Here is a 14,793-nt window from a genome sequence, read left to right on the forward strand (position 1 = left end):
TGTCTTTGTGTCCCCAGGGTTTAGGACAGCGCCGGGCTCATAGTTGGTGTCCAGTGAAATTTATTAAGTGGATGCATGAATAAATTAATAGAAAGTATAAGGACCCTTCTTTTTTCTTTTTTAATAAATTTATTTATTTATGGCTACACTGGGTCTTCGTTGTTGCGCGCGGGCTTTCTCTAGTTGTGTCAAGTGGGGGCTACTCTTCGTTGTGGTGCGCGGGCTTATTCATTGCGGTGGCTTCTCTTGTTGCAGAGCACGGGCTCTAGGCGCGCGGGCTTTAGTAGTTGTGGCTCTCAGGCTCTAGAGCGCAGGCTCAGTTGTTGTGGCACATAGGCTTAGCTGCTCCGTGGCATGTGGGATCTTCCCAGACCAGGGCTCGAACCCGTGTCCCCTGCATTGGCAGGCAGATTCTTAACCACTGCGCCACCAGAGAAGTCCTAAGGGCCCTTCTTGATGCTCCATGATTAACAAAGGGGACCTTTAACTAGTATTACTGAGCCCTTGCAGAAATGGTCAATAGCATACTTGGCACTGAAGGATACAAAGAATAAAACATGGCTACAAGGAGATGCTGCATTGCGGTGTAAAGAGTAAAAACTCACAAGTCAGACTTGAGTTCAATCCCGGTCCTGACACCTAATACCTCTGTAACCCTGTACAAGTTACTTAGCCTCTCTGCACCTCAGTCCTACCCCCTCTAAAATGAGGATAATGATACTCATGGCCTGGGATTGTTGTAAGAATTAAATGTTATTATATATGCCTGCTGCAGTGCCTAACACGTTGGAAACATTTAAATGTGTTAATTCCATCTTCTTATTCTACGTCTCCAGCCAAAAGCTTATAATCTAGCTATGGAACCAGAATAAACACAGATGGAATGACAAGAGAGTGTGATGGGATATTAAGTGTCCTAGTTGCTAAGGGCAGTGGGGATTCAGAGGAGAGACACGAGTGAGGCTGGGGTTGGCTTCGTGGGGGTGGAATTGGACAGGCAGGAGAGAAAGGTGGAGACCATCCTGGTCAGGACAGCTCCACGGATGAAAGCGCGGAGGTAGGAAAAGGCCTCAGCACGTTTGTAGGAGTACGAAAAGACTGACCCAGTCAGTCTGGAATATTCGGGAATGGGGAAGACCAGAAGTCAAGCAAAGGGTTAGATGAGTGACAATGAAACATAGGCAGTCATCAAAGGGTTTTGAGTCAGGAGTGAAAGGAACAAGTGGTGTTTAAGGAAAACCAGTCTGGACTCTTGTTGCCAGATGGATTGGGGGCAGGAAGTCGGGGGGTTAAGGGAGGGGAAGGAGAAAGTGCCTAGTGTGGATGTTCAGAAAAAGAAGGATATAGCTACCAGGCAGGAAGCTGTATGTCTCAGAGAAACGTGAGACCCCAAATCTAAGAATAAGACATTAGCCAAGGAAAGAGCACCCCTGGATGTGACAGCTAACAATTCCTGTGTCCTAGCTGTGGTTAACGTCAAACAGAGAACTGGTCCAGAAGCATCCTACCAGCACTGGGAGGAGACTGACAAGCTCCGAGGGTCTGTCTCCACTGGAGAGTCAGTTACCCTGCAGGTGCCTGCAGGCCCTCTGTCCTCTCCTGATGTGACTGCAGATGATCAGGCCGGGTGGGCATCTGACCAGCAGATGGTTGGCCAGTGGAGCCTATAAGGTGGCCTGCCGAGAAAGGTCTTATCAAAGAAAGACAATGATAATTAGGTTCTCTAAGACATTCAAAATGGATCTATGATGAAGGCATCACTGGTTGGCAGGAAGAGCAGCAACATAGGGGATCAGAGCCACACACGTGACTGTGTCCTGAAGCAAGTGTCATTGACCACGTTGCTCAGTGGCCACAGGCTAGTCCAGTCTCTAAGCTGCCTTGGGCCTCAAGTCCCCTTCCCACCGTTCTTGGATGTACAGAGGCAGTATGACTTAATGGTCATGAGCACAGACATGGGAGCCAAACCGTCTGTCTAATGTCTAGTGTCTAATGTGTATTATCGCTGTGCTATTGACTAGCTGCTCACGTGGGACCAGTTACCCAACCTCCATACATCTCGCTTCTCTGATGTATAAAACGGGGCTGTTAAAAAACAAGACGGGGCTATTAATAATAGTACCTACCTCATAGGGTTGTTGTGAGGATTAAATGAGTTAATATGTAAAATAATATTTACTCCAGTGACTGGCCAGAGTGAACTCTCTATGTGTTGATTATTATTATTAGCATTTTTTAATCTCCAGTTCTTCCTTTGGGAACTACTTGTATCTCCCACCACTCCCACCACCCCACCAGAGCTTCCCACAAGGCTTGAGTCCTAACAGTGGAAAAATCCCATTTTCCTTATTTGCATGTCCAATCTTATAATAAACTTTCTTAATATTTGAACTAACTTGAGTGAGTCTCCATTCCCTGTAGTAGAAGAAGCTGCTACAGCGTAAGTTGTGAAAAAGTCGGCTAAACCTGTGCATGTCCCAACAGGTGTGCACGTTTCCTTTGGAGTCTTGGAGAGGGCGACTGGGAGCTTGGGGTTCTGGACTTCAGCGCTTCCCTGGGGGAGGGAACCCCGAGTTCAGACTCTGTGACAAGCAGAGCGTGGAGGCTCACGGAGCTGCCTTATCATGTTTTAGGATCTATCCACTTCCTCTGCGCTGAGTCCACAATCCAAACAAGTGAATTTCAAGTAAAATTACCCTGGGAGGGGAGCAAGTGCTGATAGACCGACATGAATATTTTCACTCACTAGCGGTTTTACTTCTCAGTGTAAGAAATATAACATTTTTTCCTGAATCCAAACCCCTCATGGGAAGTGTGGCCAGCAGTAAAATATTCACACCAAGGCACACATTTCTGAACAGGGCAGCACAGTGGTTAAGAACGCTAAAGTGCGACATGGATCAAAATCCTGGCTGCCTGATCTGGCTGAGGAAGTAACCCAAATTCACCTGGCCTCAGCTTTTTAACTTTAAAATGTGGTTAATAATAGGAGCTACCTGGGGTTACCAAGCTTAAGTGACATAATACATGTAAAGACCTCCAACAGGCCAGGATCTTCATACATACATACCCTAGAGGCTAATAGTCATTTGAAAAGACCCAGCTAAAACCTACGAAAAATCAACAGAAAAATACAATCCACTCTTTGTTGGAATCCCAAGTCTGGGGGCTTTGGGTATGTTTTAGCATTACTTAGGGACTTGTGTGTGTCTTTTTTTAAATATACGTTTTATATGAAATACTGAACACTCCCAGGGAAAGCAATTGAACCTCCCTCCGATCCTTGGCTCCTGGTCTCCACGTCTTTTCTACCTGCTAAACTGAGGATGAACAACAGAACTTTTGTGGTGACCTCAAACCCTGGGCCTCAATACATTGTGCTCACCCCCTAGAGGTTGCACCTGGATGGTTTGCTCCTCCCAGGGACCTCAGTGGGGAGATGATAGAACATTTTAGTTTACATCCAAGCAGATTCAACAGACATAGTATTAAAAAGATTGACAGTAAAGGGTATGTTTAAGCAGAATAAATGACACCTCCAATAAGAACTAGAAAATAAAATATGTTAAGACAATGCTTTTATTATGCATAGGATTTTAAATTCCTTGGGACGAGGGAAGTCATTTTACAAATTCTAGGCAGCCACGTGTTAGTGCTTGTTCCTGTCCCAGAATCACACCAGGCAGGGGGATTTCTGGAGTCACGGATAATCAACTTCTTCACACCACCCGTGGCCACAGCTTCTGCAAATGCAACCTGCTCCCCCGCGGCTCACCACCCAAATCCACACATCTACAAATCCCTAATTCTCTCCCTTCTTCTGCCCCGTCCCTCAGATGGTACTTCTTGTCCAGCCCTAGAGCAGTCCCAGTGCTTTGGGCTAAAAGTCACAGGTCATGCAGTTCACCCCCTGCCTCCACCTGGGATTCTTTACCCAGCACAGAGCTTACGATGGTGCTATTTCTGCTCCCACAGCTGAGCTATTTGAGACTCAGTCCTTTCCACCATCTCATTCCTTTCGTCTCACTTCTCAACCTCAGATGGTGATCAGGAAGACGCTTTTCCCCAGGGATTGAGTGTGGTCCTTGGGTTGTGGCTTATAGCGATACTTCCCCTGTGCCCTTCCCACCAAGGCCCTGAATTTTCATCTCAGCCGGAAGGAGGCATTGAGTGGTGTCAAGAGTGGGGGTGGCAGCACATCTGTTTGTGAGGACAGTGGAGGTGACCCAGCGTCCCAGGGGTCACAGATCATCCAGCTAGTTCTCTGCTGTCTCTTCTTCCTAAGAGGCTTATTCCCCTCCTTTCATCATTCATTATACTCATCTTTTAGACTCATCCTTTCCAGAAAGCCCTCTCCAACTCACCTCCTGTTACCTCCAAGGTGGGTTATGCCCCTCCTCTTGGCTTCCCTAGTATCCAGGTCAGACCCCTATCACAGCGCCCATCACACTGTGCTGTCATTTCCTCCTTATGTCTCTGTCTCTTCTCTTGAGCTCCTTTAGATACAGGACAAAATTTTTTTTCTTTTTCTTTTCATATCACCAGTGGCTACCATACTGCTTGGCTCATAATTAGCACACAATAAATATTTCTTAAGGATATGAGTAAATGAACTCTAATATTTTGGGGGGAGAAAACAAGATGAAGAGGTGAGATGCCTAGTTTAAGATCATATAATTCGTTGATTACAAGGCTGGATCTAGAACCCAAGTCTTCTGGCCCCAAATCCGGTATTCCTTCCACTACACAGCTACTTCTGTGCCTGGTGGGGATGGTGGTGAGGAGGGCTGGCAGTGGTCTGAGTCCCACACACTGGTCATTGAGGCAAGGGCTTGATCAGCAGACTGAAGGTCATCCCACCTGTCCCTTGCCAAAGTCCCGACTCTATCACATCATCTAAAGCAGTGACTACTGTTCTGAATCTTACAGGTGACCCAGCCAGGGTCAAGTCCTTGGGCCCTCTCTTTGGACCCTGTGCTTAGGGGAGGTTAGCTGCACCCTCTAGGGAGCTCAGGGAGAACTTGGACCCTCGTCCCCAGAGCCCAAAGAAGGGAAAGATCTTCTGGGTGAAGGAGGCAGTGAAGGTGTAGATGGGTTCCTGAGTGACGGCATTGGCAAAGGTCACCCAGCCCACCTCGTAGTCAACAGACACACGCACCTGCTGGGGCTGTTCCTCCAGGGCCAGGCGGGTGGGGAAGGAGCCCAGGGCCGAGACGAAGCCCCAAGCCAGTCTCACCGCCCACACCCCCTCCTCTGGCCGCAGCCGAAGCTCCCCCTTCCGCCGGATGTCCTTACTGACCACACCCAGGGTGCAGCTGCCCCCGGGAGCCAAGTCCACACTCACCACCCACGTGTGTCTCCCCCCAGTGAAGCCACCATGGGCCAGGACACAGGTGGCCCGGTCGAAACGCTGGGGGCTGTCTGGTGACTTCTGCCATTTATAGGAGAAGCGAGCCTGCTGGTGGTCCTCAGACAAGAGGAGCTTCGGGTGGGAAGTCCAGGGGTCTAGAGAGATGTGAGCTGTGGGGAAAACCAAAAGGGCCACAGATGTCAGCAGACATGCTATCACCTTCAGGAAAGGCCTAAATACTCCCCTTGACACCTGTGTTAGCGTTACTACCAACAAAGTATATAGTGCCTACAAAGACCTGCAGTATGGGTATCACCTGGAAACCTGTTAGTAACAGACTCTCAGGTTCCACCCCAAACCACCTGAGGTGGAATCTGCATTTTTAGCAAGATCCGCAACTGATTCCTGTGCTTGTTAATGCCTGCTTCAGAGGATGTGTTGGTTAGTTCGTTAGTTCGTTAGTTCGGACTCTCATCTGGTTCTGTGTCTTCCCCTGGAAAGCACTTCTTCTCCCTGCAAACTGGCTGACTCCCAAAGCTGTGCATGCCTGCTCTGATCTCCTGCTGCTGACACATCACGTCCTCCCCCTCCTGTATCTCGGAGGGTGGAAATATTCTTCCCTCAGTCCAAACTTCATGATCACTGCCTGGGCACTTATGACTCATTTATACAGTCTCCACTCCACCCAGACTCTCTGGCTCACCCACGGGTTATTCATTCTGTCTCAGTAATTCTAAAATCAGGCAGGGTCTGAGGATCACCTTTTAACAAAAACACTTCTGCGGACCCCTGCATAGTGTTACTTTTAGTATCCATAAATTGGGACAAATTCATAAATTCAGATATGTCCATGAGTTAGGATCCCTGCCAAGAGCTCTGTGACTTCCCAGGCTCTTCGGCTGATAGACTGGGAACAGTGCCCTTGAGTGGGGTCCAGTCTTCATTCCTTTCCTACCTGCAGGCTGCACTCCTATCATCTATGAAATATAATAACACCTGAGAGAGAGTAGGGGTTCCTGACAATTCTAAGAATGTGATTCTAAACCCAGATCAAATTCCACTCATCCAGGAAGCCCTTCCCAATAGACCTTGTCCCATCCTGATTTAATCTTTCTATCCCATCATCACCTGCAGATCAGAACATGAGCTTCCTGCCAGGGATGTGGTATGTGTGTGTGCCTGTCCCTTCTTCATGGTTCTCCCACAAGCGTTACAAAGGCAGTGACACATATCAGTGTCACGTGTGACATTATGTGTATATGTACATTTATATATGTGATATATATGTATTTGACTATTACAGTGCCCAGTGTAGAACCCTGCAAAATTATCTGCCCATTTCAAGATTAGAATCCTCACTCCCTCCCATCCTGACAGAGGCTGCTTACCTGGCTCATAATCCAACTCAAAGCAGAGTTTTTCTGTAAAGAGGAAATAAAACAGGATGCGATGTCATTAGTCTTACCGAACCATAGAACATTTAATGATGAGGAAACTGAGACCCCAAAAGGGAAGAGACAAAGAGAGGAATGGAAGCTGGAATCCTCTAGACCAGTGGTTCTGAACTTGAACTTGCATCAGAGTCCTCAGAACACTTGCTAAAACACACATGTTTTTGATTCAGGTGGCCCGGGGTGGGGCTGAGATTCGCATTTCTGGCAAGTTACCAGGGGATGCTGATGCTGCTGGCTGGGAGCCCCACTTTGAGCCGCACTGCCTAGCTCTGAGCGGGCAGCGACCAGTGCCTTGCACAGAGCCTAGGACACGGTAAATGCTCAAGAAACATCGACTTAATGAACAGATAAGTGGGTTAATTTATTTCTCGTTCTGCTTGGAAATGATTTTGGGGATAGTCAAAGGTCAGCCTTTGATTAGAGTAAAATTTCCTTCACTGCCAGGCCATTTACTTGTAGGAAGTGGACTTGGGGGAAAGCTCTTCTAAGGTGACATTTTTGTGGGTGGGTCATTTAGAACTAGGTGGCATCATTCGTGATGTCACGTAGGAGGAGAGGGAAGTGTTGGCGAGGAGCCACATTCCTGACTCTCATTTCAAACCCTCCACACCCTCTCCTACCACCACTCCCTGTCCCGGAAAACAGGGTCATGGTCCCCACAGGGGCAATTCCACTCTGAGGAAGGACCAAACTAACAGGGGCGGGGAAGCCAAGGAAAAGAGGAGGGAGGGAAGTCAGCTACCACAGGGCACAGAGAAATACCCTTGCTGGTTATTAATTAACAATGTTCATCATCAAAAACTTATCATGTATTACAAATGTGGATTTTTAAAATTACTGATAATGACAGATTGTGGATTTTTATGGATTTTTAAAATGACTGACAATGACAGATTTTGTTCATCGTTATCTTATATATCACTTCATGGCAAGCGGTTAGATCTATTTCATTATTTTTCAAACCAGTTACATTTTTTTCCAGAAATCCTCACCTTTATTATCTCACTTCATTGTCACATCCTGATAAGCAGATTTTATAAAGATCTGCAAATAAGGAAACCAAGGCACTGGGAGAGTGCAAGCCTTGTCAAAGGTCACACAAACGTCGGGCAGCGGGGCATGGAGGCCATTCCTAAATCCAGGCTTCACAGCCACCTGTGCTTCGTGGGGTCCGCTTACCCAGAAACATCTTCATCTCCTTTCGCAGCGGGAGGACCTGCTGGGGGAAGTCCCGAATCCTCTGGCCCAGCTCAGGGGATACAGCCTCTGGTTTCCGGCACCTTCTGGTTTCACACCTAGGGGCACAGAAATGGTGGGGTCTGGGAATTATCCTTCTTAATGATGCCTCCAGACTCAGCTGGTCACCTTCTAATTGTCTTGGAGGTGCCAGTTCCCATGGACAGACATGATGCCTCTGGGATGGATCCACTCCCTCCCCACACTGTCCCCTCTTGGGCAGTGTCATGCGGGGGTGTGTGTCTACAGCTGGCTGTACATGGGAATGCATTTGAGTATGTGAAAGTTTACATGTGAGTTATTTTCCTTAATGTGAGAATGTATATTTGTGTGGTAATAACCAGCATGTGGTGCGTGTATGTTTATGTATGTGGGAAAAGAGAAGAGAAAATCTTACCTTATTAGAGTGCTTCTGATATCCTAGGAGAAAGAGAGAGAAAGCAGGGATTCAGTTTCCATTTCTTCCTCCCACAAGAAAAGACAAAATACCGTATTCTCAGCCCTAGATAGAAAAAGGACACCAGATCCATGGAGTCACAGCGTTTTCAGGTTTACGAGGCTTCAGGGATCTTAGAGCCCAACCCCTTCATTTTATAAGATCCAGACAGTGAAGTGACCTGCCCCTTAGAGGCAAAGGCAAGTCCCATCCCAATGTCTCCAGCTTCTCAGTCCCCAACGCGTCCGCCTAAATCATGCTGCCTTTCTGATGCCTAATTGGGACCCCAGTATCTCTCCTCCAGTGTGAGGAAGAGAAACAGAACAAGAAGAACTTCCTGCTGGTGGGCGGTGACACAGAGAATAGTTTGCCTCGGAAATAGCACCTGACATTTGTTCGCATAGTGCTTGATGCTTCTCAGAGTGCTAATTTCACTTGCATTTTACTGTTGGATCCTCACAAATAAAGTATTTTTGAGATAAATAAACAAAGTATCTCCCTATTTGATGGATAGGATGAAGAGACCAAGACCAGAGAGCAAAGCAACCGGGAGCTCTTGGGGAAGCAAGGACTCTTAGAATTCAGAACTTCTGGTCCTGTGACCCATCTTCCACTTGGGATACAAGGATGTGTGAGTGAAGAAGAGATGGCTTAGACAGGTAAAGATGCAACAAATCATAGGTGAGCACAGGTGGATGGGGGCGGGGCTCAGATCTCACCATCAGGAGCTCCCTTGCTGGCCTCTCCTTCTTCTCCTCCAGTTCTTCAATGAGGGTGCTAAACCGGCAGATTTCCCCAGTGACCAGGACATCAAACTCATCCCGATGCTTTAAGATGTCCCCATCCAGCCTCTCCAACTGGGCTAAGAGGATGCTCTGCTGTTCCTCCAGGAACTGGCTCAGATGTGCAAACTCAGAAATCACTTTTTGTTTCTTGGTGGCCACCTGAGTCTGAGGGGGCAGGAGGAGAGGGCAGGAAGTTATTCCTCCTCTTCCTCCACTTCCTTTTCCTTCTTTTCCCTTAATTCACTCCCGTCTCCCTCCAGATCCACATTCTCCAAGGTTTGGTGGTAAAGTCAGAGCCCCCCACTCCCCAGGTCCCCAGATAGACTTGGAACCATGGCATAGTTTCCTTTACACCTGCCATGCCATTTCCAGGAGGAGGTGTACGGGAGGTGGTGAGGACACCCCACCTCCTGCCATTTACAAAGTGCACACAATGTGCGGGGCACTAAGGTACATTACTGTCCTTACAGCAATTCAGTGAGATAGTGATTTTTTTTTTTTTTTTTTTTTTTTTTTTTTGCGGTACGCGGGCGTCTCACTGTTGTAGCCTCTCCCGTTGCGGAGCACAGGCTCCGGACGCGCAGGCCCAGTGGCCATGGCTCACGGGCCCAGCCGCTCCGCGGCATGTGGGATCTTCCCAGACCAGGGCATGAACCCGTGTCCCCTGCATCGGCAGGCGGACTCTCAACCACTGCACCACCAGGGACGCCCGATAGTGATAATTTTTAATCTCCACTTCACAGAAAAATAAACTGAGCATAGAGAGCTGTTTGAGGTCATAGAGCTAATTCATTTCAGGATTCAAACTCAGAATGGGGCTTCCGTGGTGGCGCAGTGGTTAAGAATCCGCCTGCCAATGCAGGGGGCAAGGGTTCAAGCACTGTTCCGGGAAGATCCATGTGCCACAACTACTGAGCCTGCGCTCTAGAGCCCATGAGCCACAACTAGTGAAGCCTAAGTGCCACAGCTGCTGAAGCCCATGAGCCTAGAGCCCATGCTCCACAACAAGAGAAACCACCGCAATGAGAAGCCCACGCACCACAACGAAGAGTAGCCCCTGCTCACCACAACTAGAGAAAGCCTGCACGCACAGCAACGAAGACCCAATGCAGCCAAAAATAAATAAATAATAAAACAAAAACGCAGAATGACTTCAGAGCCCTCTATGCTATGTTGCCTTGGTTTCAGAAAGGCACTGGACCCTGAGGAAGGGAAAAGGACCAGGCAAGGGATGATGACTTACCAGGAGGACTTGTATCCTTCGATTTTCTCTTGACTGAATTCCTTGAATCTCCTCTCTCTCCTTTCTTAGACACTCAAGACACTTCTGTATTTGTTCCTGGGAAGAAGGAGCATAAAATATTTAAGATGGGGGCAGGGATAAATTAGTAGTTTGGGATTAGAAGATACAAACTACTATATATAAAATAGATAAACAACAAGGACCTACTGTACAGAACAGGGAACTAAATTCAATATCTTTTTTTTTTTTTTTTTTTTTTTCTGTGGTACGCGGGCCTCTCACTGCCGCGGCCTCTCCTGTTGTGGAGCACAGGCTCCGGACGCGCAGGCTCAGCGGCCATGGCTCACGGGCCCAGCCGCTCCGCGGCATGTGGGATCTTCCCAGACTGGGGCACGAACCCGTGTCCCCTGCATCGGCAGGCGGACTCTCAACCACTGCGCCACCAGGGAAGCCCTAAATTCAATATCTTGTAATAAACTATAATGGAAAATAATCTGAAAAATATGAATCACTTTGCTGTACTCTAGAAACTAACACAACATTGTAAATCAACTATACTTCAATTATTTTTTTAAAAATATTTAAGACGGAAACAATGATTTGTTAAGAGATGTCATCTCTGCCTCCAGGAATGGAATGACCCAAGGGAAGGAGTCGTTCTCTTAGCTGACAAGCCTGGGCCGTTATGGTCCTTGACAGCTTACTCTCTTTGGGTCTTCTTCCTCTTGTTTTGTCCTCCAAGAATTTTGATTAGGGCTTTCCGCTTTTAGCTCTGTGCCATCATAAGCTATGACTCTGTGTTCTCACCTGAGCCTTCCTGTCTTCAGGCTAAACACCCTAACTTCTTTTGCCTTAATGAATGGTATCGAGGATCTGTCCTGAGCTTGATACGCCCTTCTTCGAAATTATCCCAACTTTCTCACATATCCCAAACAGAACACATCCAAACAAGCTCTCTTATAAATGGAATCAACTTTCTGGGTATGATTCCGGAGGGAACAAGAAACTTGGATAACGCAAAAAATAACCAATGAATTGTTTTAAAAGTTGCTTGCTCTAGGGGACTTCCCTGATGGTCCAGTGGTTAAGACTTCAAGCTTCCACTGCTGGGGGCACAGGTTCGATCCCTGGTTGGGGAACTAAGATCTTGCATGCCGCAAGGTGTGGCCAACCCCCCACCAAAACAAACAAACAACAACAACAAAAATTGCTTGCTGTAGAATAAAGAACAGGTATACACACATAAATGTCCATATAAGCACATTGCAAAATATATTTAGAACTCTTAACAATACATGCTAATTAACTAATTGACACATATAGATAGACTCCCACTTGTAATAAAACACAATGCATAAACAGCTAAAACCAGTACACACTCATTTAATGACAGATAAAATTATACACCATATATATTTACCCAACCTGCATATATGTAAACACTAATTTACCTACAAACACGAGCAGTCAGTTACACATGCACACCCAAGTAGTCAGATCCCCCCAAACACACGCTGGTAAACGTGCAAACATTAATACACATACACACTGTGCAATCATTTCCTCAAGTGCAAAGCCAGACATCCTCAGACACACCTGACTGATCCATGGTTCAGACACATACGTTCATGTTTTGGTGACTCATTCATTCAACATGTATTTATTGAGCTATTATTATGTATTGGCCATAAGTAAACAACATAGGGCATACTTAAAACACAAACACATGATCTTCCATGCCTGGGTCTATTGCCTGGGTAATCACAGAAGCAGGGAGATGGAATTAAGTTTCAGAGTGACCCAAATAATCCACAGCTCTGCTCTGATTCTTTCAGTCCAGTCCAATTCCAGACCCACCCTGGGAACCTCTCAGTTTCCCCTTTCCTACCCTGTAGGGCCCAGCCGCGTCCTCCAGGAAGCGCACAGTGTGGGCACGGTGCTCCCAGGCCTCCCGGCACACCACGCACAACTGCATCTCATCATCCTCGCAGAAGAAGTAGACTTTCTCCCCGTGCTCGGGGCAGATGTCCTCCTCTTCTATGTCCAGCCGGGACACCAGCTTGAGACGCTCAATGTTCTCCACCACGCTGGCCAGCTGCCAATTGGGCCGGAAGCTCCCTGGGCGGAAAGGCTCCTTGCAGAGTGGGCAGGTTGGGGGCTCCTCGGGGTCCGGGCTGGGGATCTCAAGGTAGCGGGTGAGGCAGATGTGGCAGAAGTTGTGGCCACAGTCAATGGTGACCGGCTCCCTGAGGGTCCCTTGGCAGATGGGGCAGTTGACCTCATCTGCCAGGCTGGTCACAGAGGCAGCCGAAGCCATAGTGCTGCTGCGCTTGTGGCCTCTTCAAGGTCACCCTCTCTGCTCAGCTTGGGGAGAAGGGCTGGGAGAACAATGAGGACACACACCTCACACTCACACACCTACATGTGCACATGGCCAGACACAGGGGCATCTTACATACCCAGTGACGCCCTCATGGTCACACACACATACGTGTGCACACAGGGCAAGGTACCCACTTGCATCTCTGGCAGCCAGGGTTCTGCTGTCCCCCTCCCTAAAGAACAGACACACACCCTCCAACAGCAGAGACAGAGAAATAGCAGAGGAGGGGCAGAAGAAGCAGTCACAGCATTCCAGATATGACCTCAGTTACTCTCTGGACTGGTGCCCACGACCTGGGGGTTCCTGCTCTTTCCCGTCCATCCAGAGACACTTGCAGTAGAAGGAAAGTGGTCGTATCTTAACCATCCACAATTGGAAGAGACTGTTCTTCTTTTGGGAGCAGGAGGGAGACTGGGTCACAGAGCAGTAATGCCACCCCAGCCTCCCTGCAGTATGACCAGCTGTCTCCAGGGAGATTGGAGGTATCAGCCAACCCAGGGGAGTGTGGGGACCCAGATAAGGCGCTGTGCCCAGGGCAGGGGTGGTGAGACAGGGCACAAGCAGCTTCACCAACCGGCCTGCCATAGGCTTCCAAAGGGGTTGGAATGTACTCTGTCTGGGGGAGGAGAAAGAAAGATAACAGCGGCCATCATTTATTTACGATGGCCATGTTCCTCACGCTAACATAAGCGATGTAAACATACGATCTTATTTATTCCTCCTGTCTGCTCTGTAACCTTGGTGCTATTAAGCTATTAGCTGGGCTCAGCCAGGTTACTTAGCTTGCTCAAGGCACACAGTGGGAGGTGGGAGGCCATAATTTACACTCAGATCTGTGAGTCTCCGAGCCGTGCTGTCCAACAGAAATACAATGTGAGCCACGTGTACAAATAAAAGATTCCCAGTAGCCATATTTTCAAAAGCAAAAAGTGAAATTAACTAATATTTTATTTAGCCCCAAGTAGTATCAATATGTAATCAGAAAAAATTAGTCATGAGACATTTTACACCCTTTTTATTTGGTGTTAAGTCTTTAAGAAGGGACATATTTTACACATACGGGACCAGCCACATCTCAGTGCTCAGCAGCCTCGTGCAGTTGGAGGCTCTTGTGCTGGACAGTGCAGCTCCAGGGGCTGCACTCTTTGGGGCAGAGGGGAGGTGATGTACAAAATAGTTGGAGTGGAAAGGGAGCGAAACACGGTGGGGTGCTGATCCTCCAGTGGGAGAACGGAAGGAGATTTCCTTGGTTTTATCCACAGATGAAGGTGAGTGGATGAAGAACCATGGCTGTTTGATCATTGTCTTGGCTGGCAGTTCAGGAAGGGCACGGGCTGAAAGCCAGGAGACTTGGATTGACCTAGCCTTGCAACTTTCTAGCTCTGTGACCTTGGGGAAGTCACTTTACCTTTCAGTTTACTTTTCCTGTAATCATCTCCTGCCCCCGAGCACTGTTTTCAGATTGGATGTAATAATATGAAAATACTAAGCCTTAGATAAACGTGGTTGAACCTGTTTATCTTTCTGATTAACTGAGTTTTCTAAATTATATCAACATTGTGTTATGCTTTCTCCCCTTCTCCCCGCTGCAGTTAAAAACTAAAATTGAAGTACAATGTTACCCAAACTCCAGTGGGGACACAGGCACTGGGAGGTGGTGGGGGGGTAGGAATTTAGGAGAGACCAGCCAGAGTCGAGGAGCTGAGACAAGGAAAGGAGGGCGGAGAAAGGGACCCGGTGAGTGACCATCACACCTGCGGCATCCGAGCAGAGCCCCCGGAAGTCAGCATCTCCCACTCCGTCTGGACTTTGCTGCTGTGTGCACACGTCGAAGCCAGAAGTTTATGGCTCCCACCTGCTCAGCCAGACAGGAAGCAGCGTCTCCTCCCCAATTCCCCCCACCCCA

At 47.9% G+C, this 14,793-nt stretch overlaps 1 protein-coding gene across 2 annotated transcripts; it reads right to left on the reverse strand.

Moving 5' to 3' along the window:
- Nucleotides 1-4,939: 4,939 nt before the first annotated feature.
- Nucleotides 4,940-13,152, reverse strand: LOC307192458 (tripartite motif-containing protein 10). 2 transcript variants are annotated; one of them, XM_079933362.1, is made up of 7 exons: nucleotides 12,393-13,152; nucleotides 10,505-10,600; nucleotides 9,196-9,426; nucleotides 8,438-8,460; nucleotides 7,984-8,099; nucleotides 6,739-6,771; nucleotides 4,940-5,520 (listed from the first exon to the last, which is right to left on the reverse strand). In XM_079933362.1, the coding sequence occupies exons 1-7, from the start codon at nucleotides 12,819-12,821 to the stop codon at nucleotides 4,979-4,981; spliced, it is 1,470 nt and encodes a 489-aa protein (XP_079789488.1). In that variant the 5' UTR covers nucleotides 12,822-13,152; the 3' UTR covers nucleotides 4,940-4,978. The 2 variants fall into 2 exon arrangements, with proteins under 2 accessions (XP_079789488.1, XP_079789487.1); XM_079933361.1 differs by having other exon boundaries at nucleotides 7,984-8,123.
- Nucleotides 13,153-14,793: the final 1,641 nt, after the last annotated feature.

This window comes from Stenella coeruleoalba (genome assembly GCF_951394435.1).
Source record: "Stenella coeruleoalba genome assembly, chromosome: 10".
Taxonomy (NCBI): domain Eukaryota; kingdom Metazoa; phylum Chordata; class Mammalia; order Artiodactyla; family Delphinidae; genus Stenella; species Stenella coeruleoalba.

What these genes read in the sequence shown, in the direction of transcription:
- LOC307192458 (XM_079933361.1), bottom strand. Translation starts at nt 12,821, where the DNA reads ATGGCTTCGGCTGCCTCTGTGACCAGCCTGGCAGATGAGGTCAACTGC. An exon ending in GAAGGATACAAGTCCTCCTG is followed by an intron (nt 9,427 to 10,504) that starts GTAAGTCATCAT and finishes CTGCCCCCTCAG; the next exon opens with ACTCAGGTGGCCACCAAGAA. An exon ending in ATCAGAAGCACTCTAATAAG is followed by an intron (nt 8,124 to 8,437) that starts GTAAGATTTTCT and finishes GATAATTCCCAG; the next exon opens with ACCCCACCATTTCTGTGCCC.